This window comes from Heteronotia binoei, chromosome 12, assembly GCF_032191835.1.
Source record: "Heteronotia binoei isolate CCM8104 ecotype False Entrance Well chromosome 12, APGP_CSIRO_Hbin_v1, whole genome shotgun sequence".
NCBI lineage: Eukaryota > Metazoa > Chordata > Lepidosauria > Squamata > Gekkonidae > Heteronotia > Heteronotia binoei.
Genome location: NC_083234.1, coordinates 29,899,598 through 29,927,359, shown reverse-complemented (window position 1 = coordinate 29,927,359; position 27,762 = coordinate 29,899,598). Strand labels below are relative to the sequence as shown.

General features: G+C 42.4%; 1 protein-coding gene across 1 annotated transcript in view; it reads left to right on the top strand.

The window, feature by feature from the left end:
* TCF7L1 (transcription factor 7 like 1) overlaps positions 1-27,762 on the top strand; it is a 127,453-nt gene that overhangs the window by 80,129 nt on the left and 19,562 nt on the right. The window contains exons 4-6 of the mRNA XM_060250466.1: positions 19,873-19,956; positions 21,310-21,442; positions 21,697-21,799. Coding sequence (XP_060106449.1) covers positions 19,873-19,956; positions 21,310-21,442; positions 21,697-21,799 — 320 coding nt within the window. The remainder of the gene's footprint in view (positions 1-19,872; positions 19,957-21,309; positions 21,443-21,696; positions 21,800-27,762) is intronic.

Genomic DNA, 27,762 nt, shown 5'->3' with positions numbered 1-27,762 from the left:
TTTAATACTGTAACTACGGTATATAAGCAAGCAAAGGGGAACTCATCCAGTGAATGTGGGGAGAAGAAGATGATGATATTGGATTTATATCCCGCCCTATACTCTGAATCTCAAAGTCTCAGAGCAATCATAATCTCCTTTACCTTCCCCCCCCCACACACAACAAACACCCTGTGAGGTAGGTGAGGCTGAGAGAGCTTTTACAGCAGCTGCCCTTTAAAGGACAACTCCTGCAAGAGCTATGGCTGACCCAAGGCCATTCCAGCAGCTGCAAGTGGAGGAGTGGGGAATCAAACCCGGTTCTTCCAGTTAAGAGTCCACACACTTAACCACTACATCAAACTGGCTTTCTGGAGATGGGTTGTGTATATGTATCTGATACAGAATTTGGACTAGCTGTCTAATCACTTCTTTCCTCCTATAGTGGTAATGCAAGTTCATGGGAAATTTGAAAGACTTTGTTTTAAAGCAGCTTATTGATTTATTATGATTTTTGGATGTAGTATCATTTGTGCTGAAGACAGGGCTGTTGTGTCTGTGTGTTTTTATGTTTTTAAATTTCGTTTTAAAATTTATATGTTGTAAACCATCTTTGGATGGAAAGCCAGGATAAAAAAGAAAACATACATAGTGGAGCTTATAGAAATGTTCCAGAAGCACATTGAGCCAGACCTGTGTTTATATTAGGGATAAGATTCCCCAATTTACAGATTCTCTGGATTTAGCAATGGAGGCCTGCAGCTTGGATTTTGGAAATTTGACTAAAAGAGAGCACCGCTAACAGTGGAAACAGTGACATATTAAGTATACATAACACTGCACTTGGGCTTTTCCAACTTTTAAGGGCCAAGGGGAAAAAACTGTATAGCTTTGCTTCGGGACTTTCCAGGCCTCCAGATAATCAATCTGTACCTGATTACCTGGTGGTAGTTCTTACCACAAATGATCAGATGTGTACAAAAGTCGGAAATATTGTTTACATGAGAAGTAAAATAAGATGAGTGATTGTCTGAAAGGTGGTTCATACTTTTCCTTACAGCCTTATTCAAATTGAGGTGTATAGAGGAATTATTATATCTAACAGTAAATTAGCTAACCCCCATGTAGATGATGAAAAATAGCCAAACCAGGGCAACCACAAGCAAGATAGGGACTCTGCAGGTATGTGGGAAAACATAGAATGAGGATTAAATATGCTTCAGGAGACATGAGATGGTGACAATAAATGACAGTCAGTTAAAAGAAAAGACAGTGGGTCCCATCATTGCATTTTTGGGAGGGGGGGGAGTTTCTAGATTGAGGAAGCCAAGCAAATATAAGACAATATTTTTATATTGAGGGCAACGGGTTGGGGTGAGGGACAGAACTGGATATTTGGAGTGGTTGTAGATTTTCTTGTTTTTTTGTTTATAGTGTTAATAAAAATAAAAAAGAGAAAAAGAGACAGTGGGAAATAAAAAATTAACTCTTCTCAAAACGATGCAAATTTGTACAGTCCTGTAGGGTGAGATGTTGGGGGATGTGTCATAGCATATCATGTTTAGAGTAAGGCAGAACTGTTTGTTCATGCAGTCATTTGTTCTCTGGTCTTCCTGTAAGAGTCAACAGTGTTATCTTCCAGGGAAGATTAGCTTAAATAATATCAAGACAGGGCATCACAAACTGTGAAGCAACCAGTCTCAGAATGCCCACAACCTCTGCCTGTTGTGTTTAGGAGAAAGCTATAAAACACTCATCACACGATGTTTACAAGGCATTCCTGGATCCTCCATCATTAGCAGAGAGATATGCCATTAATTTCAACACCCTATTGGACCAAACAATTTCTTTTCTCTTTGCCCCTCCCTTTTCTGTTCTGCTTAAACAGGTTAAATCTCAGCATTGACAGGTTACCATAGAACCTTTCACAGAAGTGCAGCATATTCTACTAATGTTATTTCACAAGAAGAAGAAGAATCCGATTACAGACTTCAGAGTGATGAAAATCCAATTCATTACATACAAAAAGGTCACAATAGCTGCTTACAGACGGACATTGAAAGCCTCACCGGGGATGGCAGGCAGGCAGGTGGACCTAAGAAGTGCATCTACGTGTGCACATCTGCCTGCCATCCCCAGCCATCCGGATGGCTGGGAAGTGCCTGGAGAGCACCTGAAGAGCTGTGGACAAGGGCACACGAGTGCTCCAGATGCTCCCCATGATGCCTGTGGCCTGCCCCTCTTCTGTGGGCCAACAGGACACTCCTGGGCGCTTCTTTTCCGTCCGGCTCACTTCTGGGTTGGCTTTAATCCACCCTGAGCCAGCTGTCAGTGGCCAACAATCACTTTGCAACATATCTATAAATTTGAAATATGCCTACTTCTGTATCTGTATTTTTCCACAGTAAAATACCATTGCCACTTATAAACTAACTAGGGGCCTGTGGGTCTTCCCCAAATGTATGTGTTGATGGCAGCAAGCAGACAGATAACTGGTTCTCAATTGCCAGCTCCATAACAACTTGCTTCATATTCTGGGTCTGTATCAGATGGCAAAACCGCAGGTCACTCCAGTTTACATTCTGCAGTTTGTTGGAGCAGTTCTTCACACTATTACTAAACAAGCTAGTGGTGTGGAGCATCCATCACTAACTAGGTTTCCACCATCTGGCGACTCATGTCTTGTAAGCCAGCTGATGGAAAATCCTGTATTGCAAAATGGAAACACTTCTGTACTTATGCTACTCACTGATAGATTTTTCATGATGTTCTTTATCTGAGCTATTACAGGAGTGTCAAACACGCGGCCCAGGGGGAGGGTGGATGAGACCCCCAGAGGGATCCTATCAGGCCTGGGAGCAAATCAAAAGTAAGTTTGCAAATTACAGATACACGGCTGAACAGCATACTCAGGATTGCTATAGCACAGACATTGTCTCCAGTTTTTGATGCAATTTAGAGATAGTAATTCAGAGCAAGAGGTGTCAATTATCAGAGACTGTTAAATAAAATATTGCAAGAATGCTAATGTTTTTAAAACATGTCTTATTTTAAGGTTTTTTAAAAAACTGTAATACAAGAAAAGTGTTGTCATGAGGCTATGTATCTGCTTTCTGGCATTACATTTTATGACATAATATGGCCCGGCCCAACAAGGTCTCATTTATGTCAGATCTGGCCCTCATAACAACTGAGTCTGACACCCCTGAGCTGCAATGTCTACCTGCAATAGTCAGGATTTAGTATCTCCTCTCTGGGTCTACTTAGTGGCAATCTCTTACCATCACATTCAAGTTCACAAGTAATCTATTTTTCCAACATTCTACTCAAAAGGTTTTCGACAAGGTTTTATAGTTACACCCGAAGCTCAGTTCCCCATACCTGCATGTAGCCTCTCCTTGACACTCTCAAAATTACTAATGAAACATTTGAAGTTCTGGTGTTCTTTGTGCCTTACCTCCACATACAGGCTACCATCAGGATAAGGTAAGTATTTCATCCTAACATCACTTTTAAGCCAAAAGTGATTTCAGCATTCTTCCTCTTGCAGAATGTTTTACTATCGTTTTACTTTCTTTCAGTCTTCTTCCCTTAATCCCAAGATGATGGACAGTGAATACTTTGTACTTTAGATATGCAGTGAGTCCTATTTTTTATTTATCATATACCATGGACTTCAGGAAAGATTACTATTTTTATTTCATTAGAAAGATTTCCAAAGCATCCACCCTAGAGACTATAAAAATAATTTCCATAATTATGCTGTATGGTCATTTAGCGAAATAACCTCTGCCTCACTCTACCAGATTGTTCTCTGCTGGCCATCTTTTTCAGAGGCATATCTCTCTTCATGGTACCTATAAAACTCTGTCCTCAGTGTTCATCTCTCATAATAAATAAATAAATACATACATACATACATACATACATACATACATACATACATACATACATGGAAACCATGAAGAAGAAAAAGAAATTCCTTGCCTGTAGTTGATGTTCAAGTGATCATCTCTTTATATAACCTGCCCTCTTTCCCCACTTCTGGCATGTTTTATACTATATATTTGATGGCAGCTGCTATGGCAGGAGCTGAACAGAAAAGCACTTGTACCTCTCAATGTGTATGTATTACCTTCTCTCATGGAGGGGTTTTGAGCAGCAGATCTTTGGTTAGAGCTTTAGAACATTCCAAAGCTACCTTCAGAATCACCCCAGCACAAACATGTATGAATATCAGTTGCAGGACAATATACATGTTTTTATTAATCTCATTATCTGCAACTCCTGACAACACTTAAGGGAGCCATATAAAGCATAAGTAACATTAATTTAAGGCACTTTATTGTACCATAAGCTTTCATGGACAAGAATCCTCTTTGTCAGATACACGAAGTATATATTCAGTTGTAAGGGGCGGGTGTATGTGTGTGTGTGAAAGAGAGAGGGAGAGAATACAGGAAAAAGTGTTGACATGAAGCTATGAAATACAATAATTTGTTGACTTTTTGAACTGGTACATATTTTTTATCCCGTAACTCCCCCACCCCCTCAAAAAAAAAAAAAAAGCCTGCATGGTACAGCCTAATTTTTTAAGATTGCAGAAGCGAGTTAGGGTCAGCCCTGGTTAGTACTTGGATGGGAGACCTCCAAGGAAGACTCTGAAAAAGAATGCAATGGCAAACCACCTCTGCTTCTCACTCGCCTTGAAAGCCCTTTGCTGTGGTCTCAATAAATTGGTTGTGATGTGATGGCACTTTACACTCTCCCCTATGACTGGGATGCATGGAGTGGGCTCTAATCTGTAAAAATTTGTCAGAAGAAATTGTTAGTCTTTTTTTTTGTGCAAGAAGTTAAATAAGGCTCATCTCTGGAACATATAAAAATTGTTTTCAAAGAAGGATGTCTATATCACAATGTAAGATGTATGAAATAGTGCTTATGAGAAGAAAGAAGCACATGAATATTTTGATTCTCAATTAAGTCTGCCCTGTACAGGGATAGAACCTTCATTCTGTAACAACGGTAGGAAATCTGGCCATTAAAGCTCCTAATTGCTTGTAGCAACTTTTCTTTTAATTTTCCTCCATCCCTCCTCCCAGTTTGCTGGGAGGCTTCTCCTCAAAACAACTGTTATGCAGAGACTATTGCAGTCCTGGGCAAGCAAAGGCCTGTTGTCTGCACCCCATTGTTCACCCTAGGACTTCAGGGCCATTGGATTGTTGTTTGAATTGGTGGATGTTAATCCCCAGCTGAGGGGAAGCTATTTGGCAAATGGCAGGTTAATGTGTAGACAGCAGGGTGCATTGTACTGTGTGTGTGGCACAACAGCATGTGGGAGAGAAATGGTTAAAATCCTTTTCATTCCCCCTACTTGCAGAGAGGGGAAGGAAAAGGAAGGTAACAAGCAACTAGGTCTTGTTCTAATCTCTCTGGAATGTAACAATTTTGAAACTTTTATAGCTTCAATATGCCATTAACTCATTTTTGTTTTGTTTTGCACATGGTTGTACAGTAAATGTCTGTGTGAGGCAGAATCTTTAACTCGGGGTGTTCAGTTTTCCATACTTCCTCTGTTCCATTAGTCTGGTCCTTTTCCTTGTATATTTTCAGAGTGTTTCCCCTCCCCCACATGCTGCCCTCTAAATTGTTTAAAATGAGAAGGAGCCTTTATACAACCTTCATTGAGGCACCAGCCCCCATTCGCCAGCAGCTTCTCTGCTTACAAAATGGATTAGAAAGCCCCCTTTGTGACCAGGAGTGTTGAGGAGAAAAGAAGGGTGGAGCGTAAAATAAGCCAGCTGGAAAATGACAACACATAGGACTTTTAATTGGGCAGAAATGTCTGCATGGCCTCTGTGAGTATTTTGGGTTTCATGGCTTCTCAGTTGCTGCTGGTGCTTCTAGAAAGCTGACTCACCAAATGGGAATAGTGCTTGCTATCCCTGTGATTATGGGTGTTGTTAGTGTGTTTTAAAATGACTCTGCAAAAAAAAAAAAAAAAAAGAGCAAGTGAACTCACATCACCACTCAGTGTTTGGAAACAGATTTGAGCTGTACAGCAGCCAGATCCAGGGACTTCCCCAAACTAACCAGCTGCTTTGATCTCAAGGCTTGGAGAGCAGATCAAAGGCAGTCATTTAGGAAACTACTTTTACTGTACTGCAAGCCCAGAGTGTACTCTAGGTCGCTGCTCTAGCTAGTTGGGGGTCATGGGGCCAGCTGCATACCAAACATGCTCCTTATACAGATGACAGCCCTGGCTCCCTGCCTTGTCTACAGTTGGCTGTTGTAGGAGACTAAGATCTGATTACAGAGCCCCAGTCCAGTTCTCTATAAAGGGCAAGGATTCGGCACTTGCTGCAGAAATCTCCTAGTGTCCTGTTTTCTTCTGTTCTGAATATAGCAATTTCAAATAAGCAAAAGCATCTTTTTCTTCTTCCTCTTCATTGACCTTCCAGGAGTAGCCAGTATTTTTTTCCTTTCAGTATCTTAACCATTTTGGATTTCATCTATTTTTAATTATTCACGCACACATTTAGAGTCCTCAGGGTAATTACCAATATTAAAACAATACAGTACACACAGAGAAATAAAATTTATTTCTGGAAATACCTTTTCAGAAATGTAGAAAAGAGCAAAAGCCCAGTAACATCTTAAAGACTAACAAAATTTGTGGCAGGGTATGAGCTTTTGTGAGTCACTGCTCACTTCAGATACAGCTAGAATGTGAGTCCATCTGTCCTTATATCTTCTAAAATGGAGTTATTTCAGATGCCAAATGATAGTACAGGCAACTGACTATAGCAAGTGAACAATAATAGCAGGCATGACTGGATTAGGTGTGATGTGCAGAGGGGTAATAGGAGTGGAGCAATCCCGTGGCACAGAGTGGTAAAGCTGCAGTACTGTAGTCCTAAACTCTGCTCACAACCTGAGTTCGATTCCAAGGTTGGTAAAATGAGTACCCAACTTGCTGCGGGAAAAGTGTAGATGACTGGGGAAGGGAATGGCAAACCACCCTGTAAAAAAGTCTGCCACAAAAACATCATGATGCGATGTCACCCCAGAGTTGGAAATGACTGGTGCTTGCACAGAGGACTACCTTTAACTTTTTTAATAGGAGTGGAGAAATCAGCATTGGTAATGAGACAGGAAGCTTAGGTCTTGATTCAGTCCAGGAGGATGCATTGGTTTGAGTTCCATTATCACTTGCAATTCAGCAGTCTCTCTAATCTCCCTTTGAAATTCCTATATAAGAGAATTGCCGTTCTTAGGTCAGCAGTTGAATGTCTCAGAAGGTTAAAATGTTCCCCACTGATTATTGAAGGTTGTGGGTTCTAATGTCAGACATGTCCATTTATTATTTGTTACAGTGACTGGCCTGTTTATGCAATGTAGAGGGTAGAAGGGCATTGCTGACATGTGATAGTATAAATCACATTAGAGGATGAGCAGGAGTATGAACTTGAGACAGTATGGCTGATATTGCTGGGTCCACTGATGGTGTTGTTAGGATCTAGATGAGAGCAAAGTTGTCTGCTTGATTTGTTATGGCCTTCATATCAAAGTCCATGTTAAGTAGTTTACTATTGCAGATGAGAAGTTATTTTAGGGTAGCCATGTGGAAGCAATAAAAGATCGGCATCCCAGTGCCTGTGTGAGGGAAGTGTCACTATCCAACATGGGTTGTAAGTAGTTAACATTATGTTGAACTGGCATGAGTTGTGAGCTGTTTATGACCATCAGTGGTGTTCTGATGTCATTTTCTTTGGCCATGACTTGTAGCAAGCTTTTCCCTGCATATTTTTCTAATCATCTTTCTTACCATACGAGAAGGATATTGTAGTTGCAAAAATGCATGCTATAGATTCTTCAAGTGAGTATCTCTATCTGAGGGTTGGAGCAGATGCAACTATTGGCTATAGACAATGAATTGTTTGATGTGGTTGGGGTTGTAGCTGGAGGCATGTAGATATGTTTGCTGATAAGCTTGGAGAATGGATTCTTACTTGTCTGAGGGGCTAGAACTAATGTATGGTTTATCCACAGAGGAGGCAGCTTCCTTGAACAGCTATCTCTCTTAAAAATACAATTAATTTGTGTATGGTTTAGCTGTAGACAGCATCAATTTAACAATGAATTACTCCATGTACATTTTTGCAACTATAATATTCTCCGGATATAGTAAGAAAATAACTGCCAATCTGTTGGTTTCCAGTGTAATGTGGTACTTACATGTCCCTCATGTACTGTGGTGCCCAGGAAATTTAATTCTTGTGTTGAGTAATTCGCTAAATTTTCCCATTGGCTTATAGGTGGTGACTATTGCTGCTGCAGTTGTCTTTTCTTCTTCTCAGGTCAAAGGCCCTTGCCTGTATTTTCATTCATTTTGCCCTGGAGTTGTTAGTTTTGGCCATATTCTGCTGTGAGGCTGAAGATTAGAGTACCTAAAATATAGAAGACTGAAGGGAAACAGTTCTGCATTGTGGGCAAGGCTAGTGTGTCACAGTGGACTATTTGTGTGTTTTATGGGAATGAGATAAGCTCCCTTCCTGTTCCATGTCAAATGTACACAAATTCTGCTTCCTTTGTCCAAAGGTGCTTTGTATATTGGTCACCTTCCAATTTTTCCTTCTCAGCCTCCAAAGGAAAACAAGATCTAGAATCTTCCGTATTGAAAATCATTCCTTTTGGCAATAGCTTTAGGTTTTAAAATGTTTGCTTCTGAGGAGGAATGTGAATTTATCTGGTGCTAAACTTCAGCAAATAAAGCTGTCTTCCCTGAGAGCTCAACATTGCTCTAGAGGTGTTAACTATATCCTTGCTAGGTCTCATACAGAGCTGTCTTTGTATGCTATCAATTTAAACTCCATATGGTACATCCTTATGCAAGTTGAATTATGTCACAAAAACAAGTTGTTGCAAGATACATTGCGCCACTCAACCAGGACAATTATTTTGTGATTAGGATAGCACTACCAGAATGTAAACATAAAGAAGTCTTATACCTAGACTATTGAGCTCTGTGTTGGATGGAGGGGCTGAGAAACTTGCAACACAGTGTCACATGTATTGGGTGTTGTTCCACCTTCTCAGAGAGAAGAGGATAATTCAACATTGAGAGCAGTGTGGGGATTACAATTTATGGGAAAACCCCATGGTGTTCATAACATGTTGGTTTGGTCTAAGAATGCCTAGTAAATGGAGCACACATTTTCCCCTTCTGGGTAACCCCAACCAAAAACTATTGAAGGGGTTTACGAGGATGTCCTTTATTTAGAGCTTTCACCACATGCATAGTACCATACATCTTTTTGACAGTCCAAGTCCAGATTAACTCCACTGTTCCCCATCCAGACACAAGTGAGAGTCTATTCAGACCTTCATTCAAGTCTTTACCAAGCTGGCCTTTACTCCCTTTGGAACTGTAGTGGTACTTCTCCCAGTTTGAACCTTAAGCACTTCACCCTTCAGGGGAAATTGAAGGATCTAGTTGAAGTTAAGGCAGATAGAGTAAGGGATATAGAACAAATATACCATAAGAAATAAAACACTAGGTTGTTGTTCATATTCCCCCTCCCAATATACTTGCATCCTGGAAAGCTGGGATTTCTTCTTTGTTACCGCCTAGGCCTTCATCCCATGACCTGAGCTGATGCAAGATGGAAGTATCTTTACCAATGTTCCCTCTAAGATGCAGAGTCTTGTGAGCAAAAATTCTACTTTGTGAGCTACTGGCATTAAAGTTGGGAGCTACTGCATAAATTACTGTGCTCTGGGGTCATCCTTCCTAAGCTAAGACAAAAATATATGATCTGGAGGCTAAAAATCTGTGAGCTAGCTCATGCTAACTCCGCTTAGAGGGATTTACAGAGCCCCTCAGTTTAGAGGGAATACTGATCTTGACCCTCAAAGTTCATCATTATCTCTTGCCCCAATCACCAGGTTTTTGCCACCTTTCATGAGCTGCCCTGTGAGGTCTTTATTTACCCTACCAGTAAGTTTCTGCTTGCAGGCTATTTTTACATCACAGCAACTCGTGTTTTTCTGCTTCCCTTACAGTACACAGTTGTCGCCATTGGAGTGAAACAAGCAGATCATTAGCCTAGTATCTGAACACTTATACTCTGTTATGCCAGGAAAGGCAGGGGTTTTCCTGGATGAGAAATAATTGGGAATCAGTACTACTTCCTTGGCAGCTCTAGTTGGGAGGGGGTAAGAGCCAGTATGTTGTAATGATTAGAGTAGGACTAGAATCTAGAAGATCCAAGTTTAGATTCCCTCTCTACAATGAAAGATATTCTCAGCCTAACCTACCTCACAGGGTTGTTGTGAAGATAAAAAGTAGTAAAGGATAGCAGTATAAGTTGTTTTGGGTCCCCATAGAGGAGAAAAACAATGTAAATTAATTAAAATAGAGCAGCATCCTGAGTCTTTATATGTGCATATATGTTTCTTTTTTGCAGCTTATTCCCATCCTTCCTAGTGTTTCCTGCATGATAGTGGGTAGACTGGGGAAGGAAGGAGAGCATCTGGCCATCCCAGAAATTTGCTACCCTTTTTGCAGTCTACTTCACCATCTCTTGAAACAAGTGACATTAAGGCAGACCTGTGTGGATTATGTGTATAAGGGATCTGCCAGAGGAACAACATAGCATCTCTGCAATGTCAGTGAATTCTGTTCATCTACTGTTGTTGTTTGTTTACTATCAAAAGTCAGAATTGTAAAAACAGTATGTTATCAGAGCTGCTAATACTTCTTACTGGCCTATATCAGACCACACAATTGTGAAGTTTTGAGGACATTTACATTTTTGGAAGTAGGGGTAGTGATTTCAAACTAATTCAACCCTTCTGCTGTAGCCCACTGAGCCTTCAGGAGCTGAGTCCCAGGAGAGGGGTGTCAGTGGGCCTTTAGAGGTATCATGGGGGAGAAATGGGGGTTTGCTGTGGGATGGAGGCTTAGCAGAAATTGCTACCCACTCTTCTGAAAACTTTTGGACTGTTTGGTTGGTTACAGGCTATTTTTGTTCTCACCTCTTTGCATTAAGGGATGTTATATCTTATAAATGTTTTGTTTTTGTTTGTTTTCATTGTTTACCAGTTCTGTAATTGTAATCCCATTGCATTCTTTGTTGAATGCCTTATGCCATCTGATCAATTAAAAATACTTTGTAATCAACCTTGAGTCTAAGGGAGAAGATAGGCTGTAAATAAAGTAAATAAAAAAGCCTCCAAACTGTCTTTACTCACTTTTAAAAACTTAGGTCATTCAGGATGCTTATTAGTTCCAGATTTTTCAGCACTATCTAAGTTAGATTTAATGCTTAAGTGTCGCTGAACCATGAATCCTACTACAATAGTCACTTTACCACTAGTAGTTGCAAAAGTAAATTTATAAGAAAGTATTAATATGAATGTAGTCCACGTTATTTTTCAGAAGTAGGGTTGCCAAATCTGGGTTGGAAAACTCCTGGAAATTTTGGGGTGAAACCTGGGGGTTTGGCAAAGAGAAAAAAAGCTCAGTAGTATATAATGCCATTTTCCCCACAGCATCCATTTTCTCCAGAGGAGATCTGAACTAATCTCTGCTATCTCTAATTCCAGATAATCAGGCTCTACCTGGAGGTTAGGGATGCAACAGAAGTTAAGAGATGCAACAGAAGCCGATGAAGTATATAAAAATAAGATGTGCTATGAAAGAATTGTGTAGGGATTTTTTTAAAAAAACCTGATCAAAGAGGATGCCTCTTTTGAACTAATATGCCTGAGTCTGGATTTAGGAATATGGATCTCAAACAGCAAGTGACTCTTTTAAATTAAGAAAAATCCTATCCTTCCAGATGTTTGATTGGTATGCCTCAAAGAGGACATGCCTGAAAACACCTGTTTAGTAACAGACGCACCAGCATAATTATTAAGTGGGACATATCTGGAAATTCTTCCCAAAGCAATCATTTGTTCTGAATTTAAAACATGAGGGTGGAAGAGTGGTGGTAGCATTACGAAATGAAAATGCAGGTTATCAAACATGTTTTGAGATGGCACTTAGCAAAACAAATGGCATGTAAAAAAATGAGTAACCCAACCCCCTAATTTCTTACTCCCGTGTGAGTCTTTTCAGAAGGGATTTGTCTGCTGTCTCAATTTATTTAGTAACATTTGTGGAATTTTAAAAAAATCTAATGAAATGAAATTATTATTGTGCACATACAACTATAGCATGAGAACTGATATGGCAACCGTAAACCCCCTTTATTCCAGATACTGTTTAGCTATTAAACGTTGACCCACTGGACCCTTCTCATAATTTTATGTCAATATGTCTGGGCATGTGAAACTTGTTTTTTAGTATGCTGTTAAAAGAACTAAAGAAAGATAAAGAAACTATGAAGAGTCCGATGGTGCAGAGTGGTAAGCTGCAGTACTGCAGTCCAAGCTCTGCTCACGACCTGAATTCAATCCTGGCGGAAGCTGGGTTCAGGTAGCTGGCTCAAGGTTGACTCAGCCTTCTATCCTTCCGAGGCCAATAAAATGAGTACCCAGCTTGCTGGAGATAAAGTATAGATGACTGGGGAAGGCAATGGCAAACCACCCCATAAAAAAAAGTCTGCCGTGAAAACACTGTGATATGTCACCCCAGAGTCAGAAATGACTCGTGCTTGCACAGGGGGCTACCTTCACCTTTAAAAGAAACTGTAGTAATGTTTTTAGAAATTGCTGCCTTTCCTCTCTGCTCTACTTTTAATTTTTAAATGTTGGGAACTGTGACCAGTAAGTATGGCTGCTGTGTGATGACTATGACAAGCAGTTATTTTCTGTGATGTCTGGTCCCCCGTTTCCCACCCCACCAGTACTACACCGCAGCCTTTAAGAAAGCTTCCACTCTGGTGAAAAGAATATCTGGCAGTAGCTGAATTGATATGATATTTCAGTGTCCTTTGACACATTAAATAATCCCTAGAGTAATTTTTCTTCTGCAGATTTCTAAAACATGTATGTAGCAATGTTGTCATTTTTAACATCCAGATAGAAGCTGTTAGGGCATGGTTAATGCTGCCCTAAGAGTCTGAAGTCTCAAAAATGAGGTCCATTTGTGTATAGTGAACGTACTGTCTTGTGCAGAAATCAGCAAGATGAGAAACCTCTGTTTTCTGTTCTTATTCCTTCTGAAATAGATAGTTGGAATATATACTGAAGGAAATAAAAGGTTTGTTCTTAGTTGAAGGGTTAATCTTCCATTTAAATTATTGGTTGTTCTGCCTCTAAATAGAGCATGCTGGGATTTCCTTCCAGCTGTTTTACATCATGAAGATTTGTGTGCTAGGGAAATTCCATTGCACAGCTGCAACTCATCCAGTCCACATTCCCAAACCTCCAGCTTTTCACAGGACACACTGCATTCAGCTATTTGGCATGAAATGGTTTTATTGAAAACAATACAAAGTATCTTTATTTTGGATACTTGAGACTCAGTAATGTTCAAAAATTAAGGCAGATTTCTTTATTTGTGATATTAGAAAACTAGTGATAACTGGGAAAATATAATTTAATTTCATATTAAAATGCATCCAAACCCATCCAAAATGGTATTATTTAATTCTGTAGGTACTAAATGTCTTTTCTTTAAAAATCAATTTGATATATTATTTAAAATAGATAATGTTGCTAATATTACTTAGGTCAACTTCTGTGTTCCTGGATGTACCATTTATCGTTTGTTTGTTTTTGTTTATTTTATATTTATTTTGTTAATTTCTATTCCGCACTATCCCGCAAGCTGGCTCAGGGCAGATCACATCAAATTTAAACAGTAACAATGAACAATAGACAATTATATCCTGCCCTCCCCTGCAAGTGGGGGTATATTTTGGATATTTGGAATTAACTTCACCCTTATATAAAGTTCTTGTCAAGCATTGTATACTCATTTTATATTATAGAAGCTGGATTTCAGAATTGTTACATTGATATTGTAGAATCCAGATTTTAGAGTTGTTACTAACCCAGAATGAAATATGGGCACATCCCCCACCTTTCTTCTTTCGCTTTTACTAACAGATGCAGGAATGTCCTCTTTGAAGATAAGACCTCCTGGGAATTGTTCTCAGGCTCAGCCAGGCCTGAACCCAGGATGTGCTAGTCGCAATATAGATAAGGAACCCAGTGTGTGAATTTCACACGTGAATGTAGAATTGTTTATAGAACCTTTGATGTGTCATTTTATAGCCTGTATTCTAGTGTTACAAAGTATCAGTTCCAATCTCCAGCTCGAATGAGCCACATGGATTATCAATAAATCTAACTTTGTTTCAAAATCCAAGGACTGGTTATTTTGAAATTTCATGCTTGACATTTTCGAACTGATACTTTATTAAGAGTTCATCTGACCTGGCAACTTTTAAGCCGGATGGCTGAAAGAGACCAGACAACAGAGAACCTAATGAACCATTCAAAGGAGTAGAGGTGCGGACACCCCCCCCCCCCCCGGCACATTGTTGGGACTCGGAGAGTCGGGGAGGGGGGATCCCCTCTACACATACAACAATTGTTCATCACCCCTCAGAAGTGGGAGCCACGCACCTCCACAGTACTAATGGACGAAGTGCCAGCCCGCCACGAAATCATCCTATCAAGGCCGGTGTGAGGGGGCAAAGCCGGCGGAAACCCCGGGGAAGGACGGGGGGATTGCCCCATAAGAGATGAGGACGAGCAGGGTGGGCCCCAACCAGAGGACGGCCGTCCAGCTGGGTCCAAGTCAGAAGAGGAAGATGGGGGCAACCCGAAAGAGCCAGACATCCTGGCGACTCAGAGGGGAAATGACTGCCATGGCGAGGGAGCTACGGGATGAAATCCAAGCCAACACCACTTTCATGGCGCAAGAGATGCAGAGGCAAATCGATCAGATGCTGAGATGCAACCTAGGGAGGGCCCCGCCTGCTCCACCAGCTGCGCCAGCACCAGCCGCACCGGTACTACCAAACATGCCAGCACCTCAGGTGCCCCCGGTGGCATCTGGGCAACCAGGAGGCCCTGTGCCACCGCCGGGGCCCCCGGCCCCTTGAGACTACGGGAGGGGCCGAGAACTGGACGCCACCTTCAACGGCGACCCCAAAGAAGTAGGGTACTTCATCATCCAAGCCAATAGTTACGAGCACTATTGGGGGAACACGTTCCCTGACGAGTTCAACCGAGTGGATTACGTCGGGTCAAAACTGAAGGGAGCAGCAAGAAGATGGTACATAAGCCTGTACGAGACGAGGGGACCCGAGCTCGACACCGTGGGCAGGTTTCTACAGGCACTGTTAACTCAGTACGAAGACCCCCTCCAGGAGATCCGGGCCATCATGGCCCTGCACGAGATGCAGCAAGGGGCGAAGTTTGTGCGTGAGTACGCGGCCAATTTCAGGGCCCACTCGGCCAAAGTATGAGGGTGGAGTGAGATGATGAAGATCGAGGAGTTCCAGACTTTGACCAGACCCAAAGAGTCGGTTCGAGGAAGCACCGCAATGTTGGCAGTGCTAGACGAGGATACTATAATTGTGGACGCCTCCAGTGAAGAATCTTGGGGAACAGAGTTGGCGGAAAACGAGAGCGACCTGCACTGAGAGGTGCCGGGAGGCAGGTCGTGGATCTAACGGCACCTTTGCGGGTGAGAGTAACTGGATCCTTATTCTTTGTACTATTGACATTGCTGAATCAAAAGCTTAAACGCTTTATCCATGCCCGAGCCCTAATTGACTCTGGGTGCACGAGGGAGATTATCACCCCAAAATTAGTGGACGCTCTAGGACTGGTGCGGAAGCCTCTACCCCACCCAATCCAATTCGAACAAATGAACGGGTCCGTAATGAGGGGGGAACCTTGTGTAGAAGAGGCTCAGGGAGTGCCAGTAGGGATAGAGGACCACTGGGACATAGAAATGTTCGTGATTGTCCCTTCCTCCTCCTTCAACGTGGTTTTAGGGGTCGGGTGGCTAGCTTAGCACCAACCGGACATACAATGGGGAGATCAAACGATAGATTTCACCGACAGAAGGTGCAAACACCATCACTGGTTGGGAGCCTGGGGACCTAATCCACCCCCCAGGAACGAAAAGATGTGCTTGTCAGTGGAAGAGATTCGTTCCATCCCCAGAGAGTACAGAGACTTGCGCAGAGTGTTCAGCGAGGAGGAGGCGAATGAGCTTCCCCCGCATCAAAGCACCAATTGCGCGATCAAACTAACCCTGGGCCAGGAGTTGCCTAAAGCCAAACTATACTCCATGGGTGGGCAGAGAAGGCAGAACTAAGGAAGTTCATAGACAAAAACCTCAAAAGAGGCTTTATCCGGCCGGCCATACGCCGCGCCGGTACTTTTCCGGAAAAAGAAGGACGGGAGCCTCAGGCTTTGCACTGATTTTCGTGGGATAAATGGGATCTTGATGTCCAATGCGTATCCCATCCCCCTGATTAAAGATCTACTGAGTACAGTGTCTGAGGGATCCATTTTCACAAAACTGGACCTGAGGGACACGTACTTTAGAGTGCGGATCAAAGAGGGGGATAAATGGAAGACAGCCTTCAACACTCCAGTGGGGCAGTTCAAGTACCTTGTCATGCCTTTCGGATTACAAGGGGCTCCAAGAATGTTTATGAACTTTATCAATGAGGTCGAGAGTAATACTTGTATAAGGGGGTAGTGGTGTACCTGGATGACTACATTATCTATTCCAAAGACCTGGCTTCCCATGTACCATTAGTGAGGAGGGTGCTCTCCACCTTGTACGAGCACAAGTTATTTGCCAAACTATCTAAGTGTGAGTTCCATCAAACCGAACTCGATTATCTAGGATTCAGAGTTTCCGGGAAGGGGCTGGCCATGGACCCCGCTAAAATACAGGCAGTCTTAGACTGGCCACTCCTGAGGACACGTAGACAGCTACAATCCTTTCTCAGGTTTACAAATGTTTATAGAACCTTCATTCAGGGGTTTGCCCAGGTGATGTTACCCCTAACGAACTTGCTTAAGACTAAGGGGAAGGGACCGGAGGCGAAGAAGCTCGGAGCGAAGCTAGCATGGACTCCCGCCTGCCAAAAGGTCTTCGAAAAACTTAAACGGTTGTTTACAAGCGAACCAGTATTAAGCCATCCCGACGAGCTTAAACCCTTCGTGGTCCAATGTGACGCCTCCGATGTGGCCATAGGAGCCATACTAATGCAAAGAGACTCGGAAGGGAGATTGCGACCATGTGCTTACATTTCTAAGAAAATTCTCACCAGAGCAGCGCAATTGGTCGGTGTGGGACAAGGAGGCGTTTGCAGTAACTTTTGCATTAAAAACATGGCGGTCCTGGCTGAAGGGGGCGAGGGTACCATTTGAGATCTGGACCGATCATAAGAACTTAGAAGCGCTGACTGGTCAGAGGAAATTAACTGAAAAGCAGATTCGGTGGGTGGGATTCTTTGCAAAATTCGACTTCACCCTGAAATACATTCCCGGGTCAAAAAATTTCTTAGCCAACATGCTATCCAGACTGCCCCAACATGAGAGTCAGAGGAAGGAAGTGGTGGACTCCATCATTCCCCCCAGCGTGGTGGCCGGCGCCGTGACCACCCGGTCAGGAAAGAAAAAGGGAGTGCCAGAGCCATGGCGGGGGGGGGGGGGGGAATAGACTAATAGAAGGAGCAGAACGAGAAGGAGGGGAAAGGCCAGAAGGACTAACTAAAGGGACGGGGGGCTTTTGGTATCACGATGGGAAACTATATGTTCCAAAAGCACTGAGGCAGGAGATATTACAACACTGCCATTGTAATAAACTGTCTGGCTGCTTCGGTTACGTAAAGACATTACATCTAGTCAATAGACAATTCTGGTGGCCTCAAATGAAAAAAGACAGTTCAGAATTTGTAACTACGTGCCCAATGTACATAATGGCGAAAAGGTGAGGTGGAAAGCCCCCCCGGTCTCCTTCAACCCACTCAGACGGCAGAGCGGCCATGGTCCATAATATCTATGGACTTTATAGTGGAGCTGCCGGCCTCTCAGGGGAGGACCGTAATACTGGTAGTAGTGGACACCTTTTCAAAGCAAGCGCACTTCATTCCGTGCAAAAAGTTGCCCACAGCAAAGAAACTGGCATACCTATTTTTTCAACACATTGTTAGAGTCTACTCCTTCCCTGATAAGGTCATTAGCAACCGCGGCCCGCAATTCGTTGCAAAACTTCTGGCGGGAGTTCTGCAAACTAACAGGAATGGAACAGGGGTTGAGCTCCGCCTATCACCCCCAGACGGACGGGCAGACGGAACATGTAAACGCGCTTCTAGAACAGTACTTACGGTTCTATGTGAACTATCAACAGACCAATTGGGTGGAGCTACTGCCGTTTGCAGAGTATGGATACAATAATAGCCTCCATAGCTCATCCAAAACATCCTTGTTTAAAATTGTGAATGGTTATGAGGAGAAACCATTCCCTCTATTGCCTGAGGACAATGGAACCAAACCCCCTTCCTCTTGTCAGCAGTGGTGGGAGACGCTGGGGAAGGGGTGGGCTGTAATCGAAGAAAACCTGGATGCAGCCAAACAGGACTATAAGGCACATTATGACAAAAAGCACACCCCAGAATGGGACTTTAAAGTAGGAGAAACTGTGTTCCTATCTACAAAGAACCTGCCATTGCCGCAAACCTCCAGGAAACTCGCTTACAAATACCTGAGGCCCTTCAAAATAAAGAGGGTAATAAACAAAGTGACAGTAGAGTTAGAATTATCAAAGCTGTTTAGTAAAATTCATCCTGTTTTCCATTGCAGCCTTCTTCGGCGAGATCCGGGGGCTACGAGTTGGCACCCCCACCCGCCGGAGCCCAAACCTATTCACGTGAAGGGTCAGAGTCGTCATGAGGTGCAGGAGGTACTGGATGCGAAAGAGAAAAGAGGGGTGTTGTACTTCCTAGTGCATTGGAAGTATTTTTCCCCCAGTTGTGATGAATGGGTGAAAGCATCCGACCTCCGGGCCCCCCTTCTCCTCAAAAGATTTTACCTACTGCACCCAGACAAACCTCGAGCAAGAGCTTAGGGGGGGCAGTATGTCAAGCATTGTATACTCATTTTATATTATTGAAGCTGGATTTCAGAATTGTTACATTGATATTGTAAAATCCAGATTTTAGAGTTGTTACTAACCCAGAATGAAATATGGGCACATCAAAGTAGCAGCCCCCACCTTTCTTCTTTCACTTTTACTAACAGATGCAGGAATATCCTCTTTGAAGATAAGACCTCCTGGGAATTGTTCTCAGGCTCAGCCAGGCCTGAACCCAGGATGTGCTAGTCGCAATATAGATAAGGAACCCAGTGTGTGAATTTCACCATGAGTGTAGAATTGTTTATAGAACCTTTGATGTGCCATTTTAAAGTATGTATTCTAGTGTTACAAAGTATCAGTTCCAATCTCCAGCTCGAATGAGCCACATGGATTATCAATAAACCTAACTTTGTTTCAAAATCCAAGGACTGGTTATTTTGAAATCTCATGCTTGACAGTTCTGTGGAATCCCTGACATGCAGAAGTCTCTGGATAAGGGAGCTAGAAGAAGTAAAAATGAATACATTACTTGGCTTCCATAGCACCTGCGTAATATAGTGGTGCTCTTAACATGTGAGGTTCATTTGGTCATACTGTCACCTTTTGTTCTAATACCATTGACTGGATTAGGCAGGGGGAGGAATCGCTTGTGATGAGGGAAGGCTTAATGATCTAGCTGCCCTTATGTTACAAGGCAATGTGATAGTCAGAATTTAGCTACATTTGGGCTATGATGTTTCTGCTAAATCTGTTGTCATTTGGTTTTAATACTATGAGTATGTTTCTATGATTTTTATTGCATTTATCTTAATTTCTCCCAGTATCTACAGGTGAAGTGGCCACTACTTGATGTACCAGCTGGAGCTACACTGAAGGATGCAAGATCTCCCTCTCCTGCACACTTAGTAAATATAGTTTTGTATTAACTTTCGCAGTCAGAGTTGTCTGAAGATGTCTATGAATTCTCTTTTTGACAATTTGTTTCTCTTCCTGGTATTTACTTTTCAGCTTTTCAATTTTTGTAAATTTATTTGGTTACTTGTCTGTTTTATTGCTTGATTGTCATCTTGCACTAACTGCACTCCAGTCCTATACAGATGGGAATTTATCTTATTTATTGAGGGATTATTTTATTTCTACAAGTTCTCAAAAAAGAATCAGTTTGCTGGTTGATATTTTGTCTATTGGTTATTAGAATTATTTTATTTCTGGTTACTTTTTGAAGCATCTTGTCAGTAGTTCAGAATTATTAATAAATTAAGCTGATTAAGATAAGGAAAACATTTGCGGCACACAAAAATCTATGTTTTCTTCTTTTAAGTAACAGATCATCAGTATATTCTAACAGAATATATGACAGGTATATGTGGGTACAGAAGTAGTAGGGAATGCATATCTGGTTCATGGTTTAAAAGAGCATTTATAATCAGTAAATGTGAAATAAAATAAGTACTGGAATCTAAATTGCCACAAGAGTTTTCCACAAGGGAAAACTGACATATATGGCTTTAGTTTGCATGGTAGCAAACAGAACATTTAGGTGGCTTTCACACAGATTCTCTCTCAGTGTTATACTTAATAGTCATAAGCTTTATTAATAATAAGCTGCAAGCTGCAATTTTGTGCATGCTTACTTGAGAACAAAACCTACTAATTTAATTCCAAGTAAATAAGCGCACAACTGGTTTGAAAAGTCAGATAGAAGCCAAGTCGAGGGAAACTTTTTCTGACAATGCAGTCAAATGCAGTTACTCCAGTTAAGCCCATTAACTTCAATGGACTTGACTGGAGCAAATTCCATAGGAATCCATCGACCAAGTTTGTCAGTCTCTCCTTATTGTTATTTTAGTACACCTTCTCACCCTCTTCCTATATTTTTACATGGGGCATTCACAGACTTTGCCCCAGAAAACAGCCTATACCTTTAAGAATGGGCTGGCAGAAGCTGTCTAGTTGTGAGTGTAGGGAGAACCTGGCTGAGGTCCAGAAACAGAAGCAGGCAAGAAGACTAAGAATGATTAAGTAGGAAGCTGACAGCCTGTAACCCCTTGACTGGTAGTAAGTTCAATAGGGCTGTTATTTTTAATTTTTTTTTTTTTTTTACCGTAAGGGAGGGAGGGTGCTGTGCTTGATAGGGCAGTGTCCCTTTTGCCATAATGGACGAGCTGCCTCTGCTCTCTTCTATTTATAAATGATAGATTTTAAATACAAATGAACTGTATGTAAAAATAGCCAAACTTTCCTTTCCCCCCTTGTAGTCAAACAAAGTTCCTGTGGTGCAGCACCCACATCACATGCACCCACTGACGCCACTTATCACCTACAGCAATGACCACTTCTCACCAGGCTCCCCTCCTTCCCATCTTTCCCCAGAGATTGACCCCAAAACAGGTAAGCTTTTGGAAATGGGAAAAAATGCCTTCTGAAACTGATATGGGTGGGAGTACCAGAAAGATATTACTAGGTTGATAGATTAATTGAAGATGAATGAAATCAAGTGTTCTGATAAGGTTACTAGTAGAGGTATCCAATGAAATTCTTATTTGTATAAGCACTAATAAAGGTAGGGATCCAAATAAGAATTGAAAGTCGGGTTGGGGTGTGTGCCATGACTGTTTTAACATGTGGTCTTTTTTTACCATCAGGAATTCCACGACCACCTCATCCTTCAGAACTGTCTCCTTATTATCCATTGTCTCCTGGTGCCATTGGCCAAATTCCTCATCCCTTGGGGTGGCTTGTACCACAGTAAGGATTACTAGTTTAAATATTTTCCTTTTTTGCACCCCCTTTTCTCATTGAGGCTGTTGTGCTATGTATGAATGGAGGGGTTGTCATCTCTCTGTATGGCCACTGTACATTCTTAATAAGTGTTATCTGCTGAAGAATTCTCAATAGGCTTTGTTTTATTATGATATCCAGGAAAAATATTGTATTAAAGTAAATTGATTTACTACCATAAATAGTATTTTATTTATATATTTACCATAGTTATATCCAACTCTTGTTTTTAAGGGTTAATTTACAACCTGTGTGAGGTATATTTGGCTTTTCCCAAGGCGTGTTTGAACATGGGTTTCTCTCTCAGATAAACCTGGCTGCTGAATCACTAGAGCATTATTATTATTGTGCACTTTCAATAACTTTTAGATGAATTTAGAATAGCTTTCATACATGAATGTGTTTGCTCTAAGAATAATCTTTGCTGTTGTGTCAATATATTTGATTTGCTCCAATAACAAAGAAAAAAGAGGGTACTCAGTATCACAAAGTAATCACACAATATGCAAAGCAATAAAATGGCTAATAAAAAGTACAGCGCAAATATATTCATGATATTAATCCATGTAAAATACATACAGAACCCCAATGCATTCATAACTTCACACAGAAAACATACTTGAAAAGCTCAAGTCTGCATGGTGTGATTAAAAATTCAAATAAGTCCAGAAAGGAAGAATACCAGCATAATACAGAGTACAGTCCTAAGGAGAGTTATTGCTTTCTGAGCCCATTGACTTCAGTGGCCTTAAAAGGCTGTAACTCTTGTTGCATTCTCAATTAACTAATGGCTAATTAAGTTGTTTGAAGATCTGAGCAGCCTGGAGATTAAAAAAAACCACCTGTTATCAGAGTTTCAAGTCCCAATCGTGGGTTAGTAACAGTTGTGGAAATAAGCTTTATTTCCTTGTTATCAGATACCTAGTGATCCTTTTAGGGCAGGGGTGTTGAACTCATTTGTTATGAGGGCCAGACATGAATGAGACCTTGTCAGGCCAGGCCACGTGTCATAAAATGTAATGCCAGGTAGTGGAAATATAAACTTTTTAAAGGACAAAAACAAGCACAAAGTTTTTTTAAAAACTTAAAATATGTTTAAAAGCTTAGCACTCTTGCAGTGTTTTATTTATTTAACAGTTTCTGATAACTGACACCTCTTGCTCTGAAATATTGCATCAAAATCTGGAGACAGTTTCTGTGCTGTAGGAATCTTGAGTATGTTGTTCAGGTGTTTGTCTGTAAGTTGCAAGCCTACTTTTGATTTATTGACATTCATTGCAGAAATCTCATGGTCAATGCTTTGAGCCTAAGATCCTGGGGAAAATATGAAATAGCTGGGCATTGCAAGCTTTTGTACATAATTTGCTTCATGTGCTAGTCAGACAATGGAGAAAATAAAGGCTTTGCTCTGTAGCTCATGTGCAGTTGAGCAAGCCTGGGAAAGCAAGCTGTGGTGCAGAAAGAAGCAAGAGAGAGAGAAGGAAGCAGATGACAGTGAGTTGCTCATAGGTATGACAAGAGCCCTCTGGGGGTTGTGATCCAGCCCTCAGACTGCACATTTGGAACCCCTGTGTTAGAGCTTTGTACTACAGCATAGGTGGAGGTTTAAAAGTCAGCTAACTGTATAAGAACATTAACTATTGGAACACTAACATTGGTTACTAGTGGTATAGAATGCTGCAGCCAGAGCATTCACTGGTCATAGGTAGGCATGGACACAAACTGAGAAAATTGAACCTTCTTGTTTACTGAACTATTTGTTTCATTTGTGATGCAGTAGAACAGCTCCCCTGTGGGCTAAACATGCCAAACTTGCAGCAGGTCTCCAGCTGACTCTTCGATCTGCTTTACAAGCTTAGTGAGGATTGGATTGGGGATGGCGGGGGGCTGATTTACAGCTCCGCAAAGCTGCTCCCCCCAGAAAAGCACTCTCTGGAGAAATCAGAGCCGCAGGTTGAGGATTGTGTCAAATGGACCCCCTGCAAGCTAGAGGCATCAACCCTGTAGAGGACCTCCGTGGGATGCCCCTCTACTTGCCCTCCAAATTGTGTGCAGATTGGCTTTGGGGGAGTTAGTAGTGCCCCCATGCAGGTGTTCCAGGAGAGTGCTCTCTGGTGAAATCAGAGCCACAGGTTCAGGGGTATACTGAACAGGAACCCTCACAAGCCAGAGGCATCAGACTTGCAGCAGACATCCCTGGGGTGGTGCCCCTGTGCATGTGTCATCATCTTCTCTGAAAGGAGACCTTCCAAGTCTAAAATGTAGCCCTGGGAAAGAGTAGCAACACACAGAAACCAACAGACTTTGTGAGTGATATGGAATGCTAATCTATATCAACAGTGTCCTCAAAGAGAGACTAGTGTGGATGGGGGTGGTGGTGGTGTGGCTGGAAGCACCGATTCTTGGTGGGACTCAGATGTTAAGGAGGCTGATATGGGGGAGAGGGTGGAATTTTGAGGGGGATATAACTGCTAAGGAAGGAAGTGTTCCAAATCCTAATGAGGAGTGCGGTGGAGCAGCCTTTGAATGTGAGAGAAAATTACTTTCAACATGGAAACATAGCCCTGGTTGAGAGCAGCCACAACTAGAATCCATTTTCGCAATGGGGTGGGTGACTGAGATAGAATGCTAATCTACAGCAGCAGTGTCCTCAATGAGAGGCAAGTGTGGACGTGGAGGGGTAGACTGTAAGCACTGATTCTTGGTGAGACACTAATCGTGAGGAGGCGGATATGGACGGGGGGAGGCTGGAAGCACTGATTCTGGATTCAAACACTTAGGAGGAGGTGTTCACAACTCCTGGTGAGGGAGAGTGTGGGTCCTCAACCAAGGAACCCAGCAGCTAAGCCCCTCTCCTCAGTTTGAGTAGAGAGATGGGTAGCTAACAGCTGAGTCTGCTGGATACCACCCCAGCCAGGGAAAGATGTTTATAAACCATTGTGAAGAGATAAATGTGGGGGAAGGCTGGAAACACCAATGCTTGGGATGACAGTAATCATGGAGATGGATGTGGTGGAGGCTGGAAGGGCTAAGAAACAGATGTTGGGGGGAGGCTGGAAGCACTGATTCTTGGGGCAGCACAAATGTCCCCATTGGAATGACCTCCTGGAAGGTGGCCTGCCTGGAGGTTCCACTCCCACCCACAGCATCCTTAGTATAAGTAGCCTTGCTTGGAGAGGGCTCCCACCCCTCTTTCTTCCTGCTGGGTGCCATTGTTTGCTCTTGGGGCAACAGGATACATCCTTTGCAGGTGCCTATGGAGAGTGGAGGATGATAAATGGTGGTGTTCCAAGCCCCTCTGCATCTGGATGTTGCACACCCACCACTCTGCCACACAGGGGTTGTTGGGGAGAATGTGGAAATGTTTCCAAATTGTGAAGTGGAAACGGGGACCCAAACTTTGGACAGGTGGGAGTCACAGCCATTGTAGTATGGTGCTGGACTGGGTAGACTCAAGGCAGGAGCAGCCCCAAGGAGCTGGGATGTGGAAGGGGCTGGATGTCCCTCCCCTAATTCACCACTCTCAGATTCCTCCTCTGCAGTTTTAACAACTGCTGTGGTTTTGGCTATGCTAATAACTGTTCTGTCTCTGAGTCCACTCCCAAGAGCTCTGCCTCTGAGACCTCTGCTGACATCCCACTATAGCTGGGCACCAGCAGGCAGGCAGGATGGGCTTGTTCCACAGGGACAAGATCCTGTGGAATGGGAGGTGGACCACTTCCCCCTGCAATGAGCAACCCTGACCTCCCGTCTTATCCTCATGGCACAGAGGGATTTTGTTAACAATTAGGTGGGAGGGTGGATCCTCAGCAGAGGCACCCACTGACTGAGCCCCTCTGCTCAGTGTGAGCAGAGAGATGGGTGGCTCATAGTCCACCAGACACTACACCAGCTGTGGAGAAGTGTTCATAAATCCCAAAGATGGAGGGTGTGAGTCCTCAGCTAAGGAGCCCAGCAGCAAAGCCCTTCTGCTCAGTGTGAGCAGAAGGACAGGTCCCTCAACAGGCAGAGCCCAGGACCAAACATAATCCCAGCCAGGGAGAGTTCAGAAATAATAAGTATAAAGAGGGTGTGTGTTCTGGCAAGGCAACCAGCAGCTAAGCCCCTCTGCCCATGTTTAGCAGAGAGACAGGTGGCTGAGAGCCCTGAGTCCACTTCATTTTACATAATCCCAGCCAAACAGAGCTAGAACTCACAAAACAAAGTCCAAGGTGGGGAGGGGTCCTCCACCAAGGAACCAGTGAAGTCCCTCTGCTCAACATGAGCAGAAGGTGCCTCAGAGCCCTGAGTGTAAGCACGACATCTCCAACCCCACTGGAGGAATGAATTCCCTCTTAATCTCTCTGCCTCTAACTTAATGTGTTGTGTGCTGCCAATGGAAAATGATGTCTGCATGTGAATTGGGGGGTATGTATCATTCTGCTCCCATAGAGCAGAATTGGCAGCTCTCTTATTGGTGACCAACACTGCCTGTAAAGCTTTGGAGGACCACTGTTGGTGTTTCCAGGGCTGTAGACGTTCACCTGCTGTTGCTTTGATTATAGTAATATATTGGCACCAGTGTGTCCACAGCAGAAGCTGCTGAAATGCCCCACCAAGATGCACAAACTCCAAAAATCATGTGGAGGGTTGTGGGAGTGTTGTTAAGGCAAGATCACATGGACCCACGACCTGGGTGATTTTAGCTGACGTGAGCTTCTCAGTGGCAGCACAAGAATTGTGGAATGCTCTCCCGGAGGCCATAAGGGCCCTGTGAGATCTTTCTACTTTCCGCAGTGTCTGTAAGACCAAACTGTTTTGACAGGCCTTTGAGATCTAACCGGGAGAGAGCTGCCACCCTACATCATTATAGAGCACTATATGATCACCACTTATATTATGTTATATTGTAGAGATACAGCACCATGTAATGAAATGTTTTAAATAATTTTAAATTGTAATTTTTATTGGTTTTAATCTGTAAAAATGAATGTTGTTAGCCGCCCTGAGTTCACTTGTGGAGAGGGCGGGATAGAAATTTAAAATAATAATAAATAAATTTAGGGTTGTGGGCAGGTTCATGACCATCCCTAGTCATAGGGACTATATAACTGCAGCATTGGTCCATCTGCACTGGCCTCCAGTTTGCTTTTGGACTCAATTCAAGCTGCTGGCATTGACCTTTAAGGCCCTAGAAGTTTTTGGACTAACATAGTTTAAGGACCGCCTTCTCCCATATGAACCTACCCATTCACTCAGGTCATCAAGAGGCCATCCATTGGTTTTGCCATCTGAGGCTGGATGAGTTGCAGCCTGAGAAAGTGCATTCTCAGTTGTGCTACCGAAACTTTGGAACGCTCTTTCCAGGGAGATCTGCCTCCTTTTACCAGTGAGTGAGGACTTTTTTGTTTTGTTTGGCATACTTTGTATACTTTCAAAAAATGGCTATTGGTCTCCTCACAATTGTGGTGTTGTATGTTTAAGTGTTTTTATTGATTTATTTTACAATTTTAAATGCTGTTCAGGTTTGTTCAGATGTTTTCCTGTTTGCTAACTTGGGGATCCTAATTGGGTTGAAAGGTGGCACAAAAATGTTTGAAACAAAATAACTTGAAAAACATTCTCTGTATGTATCCTCTGACTGAAGTTTTTTACTAGAATTTATCTGCAATGGAAATTTTAGGAGTCTATGTTCCATGAAACAAAGACAGTGTCCAAATTTCTGCAGTGCTCCATGCATGCATTCCTTTGCACATGAGACATTCCTTCTGTTTAAACGAACTGGAAACTATGGGAGCTCTCTGTATATTTATTTATTTATTTACTTTAATTTTATTTACTAAATTTATACCAATTTTTTATTTAGATGATAATTAAATTTCATGTTTTAACATATAAGTTCCACAAAGGAGCTTGCATGAAAATGAAAAATATGCAGTACTTAAAAATAT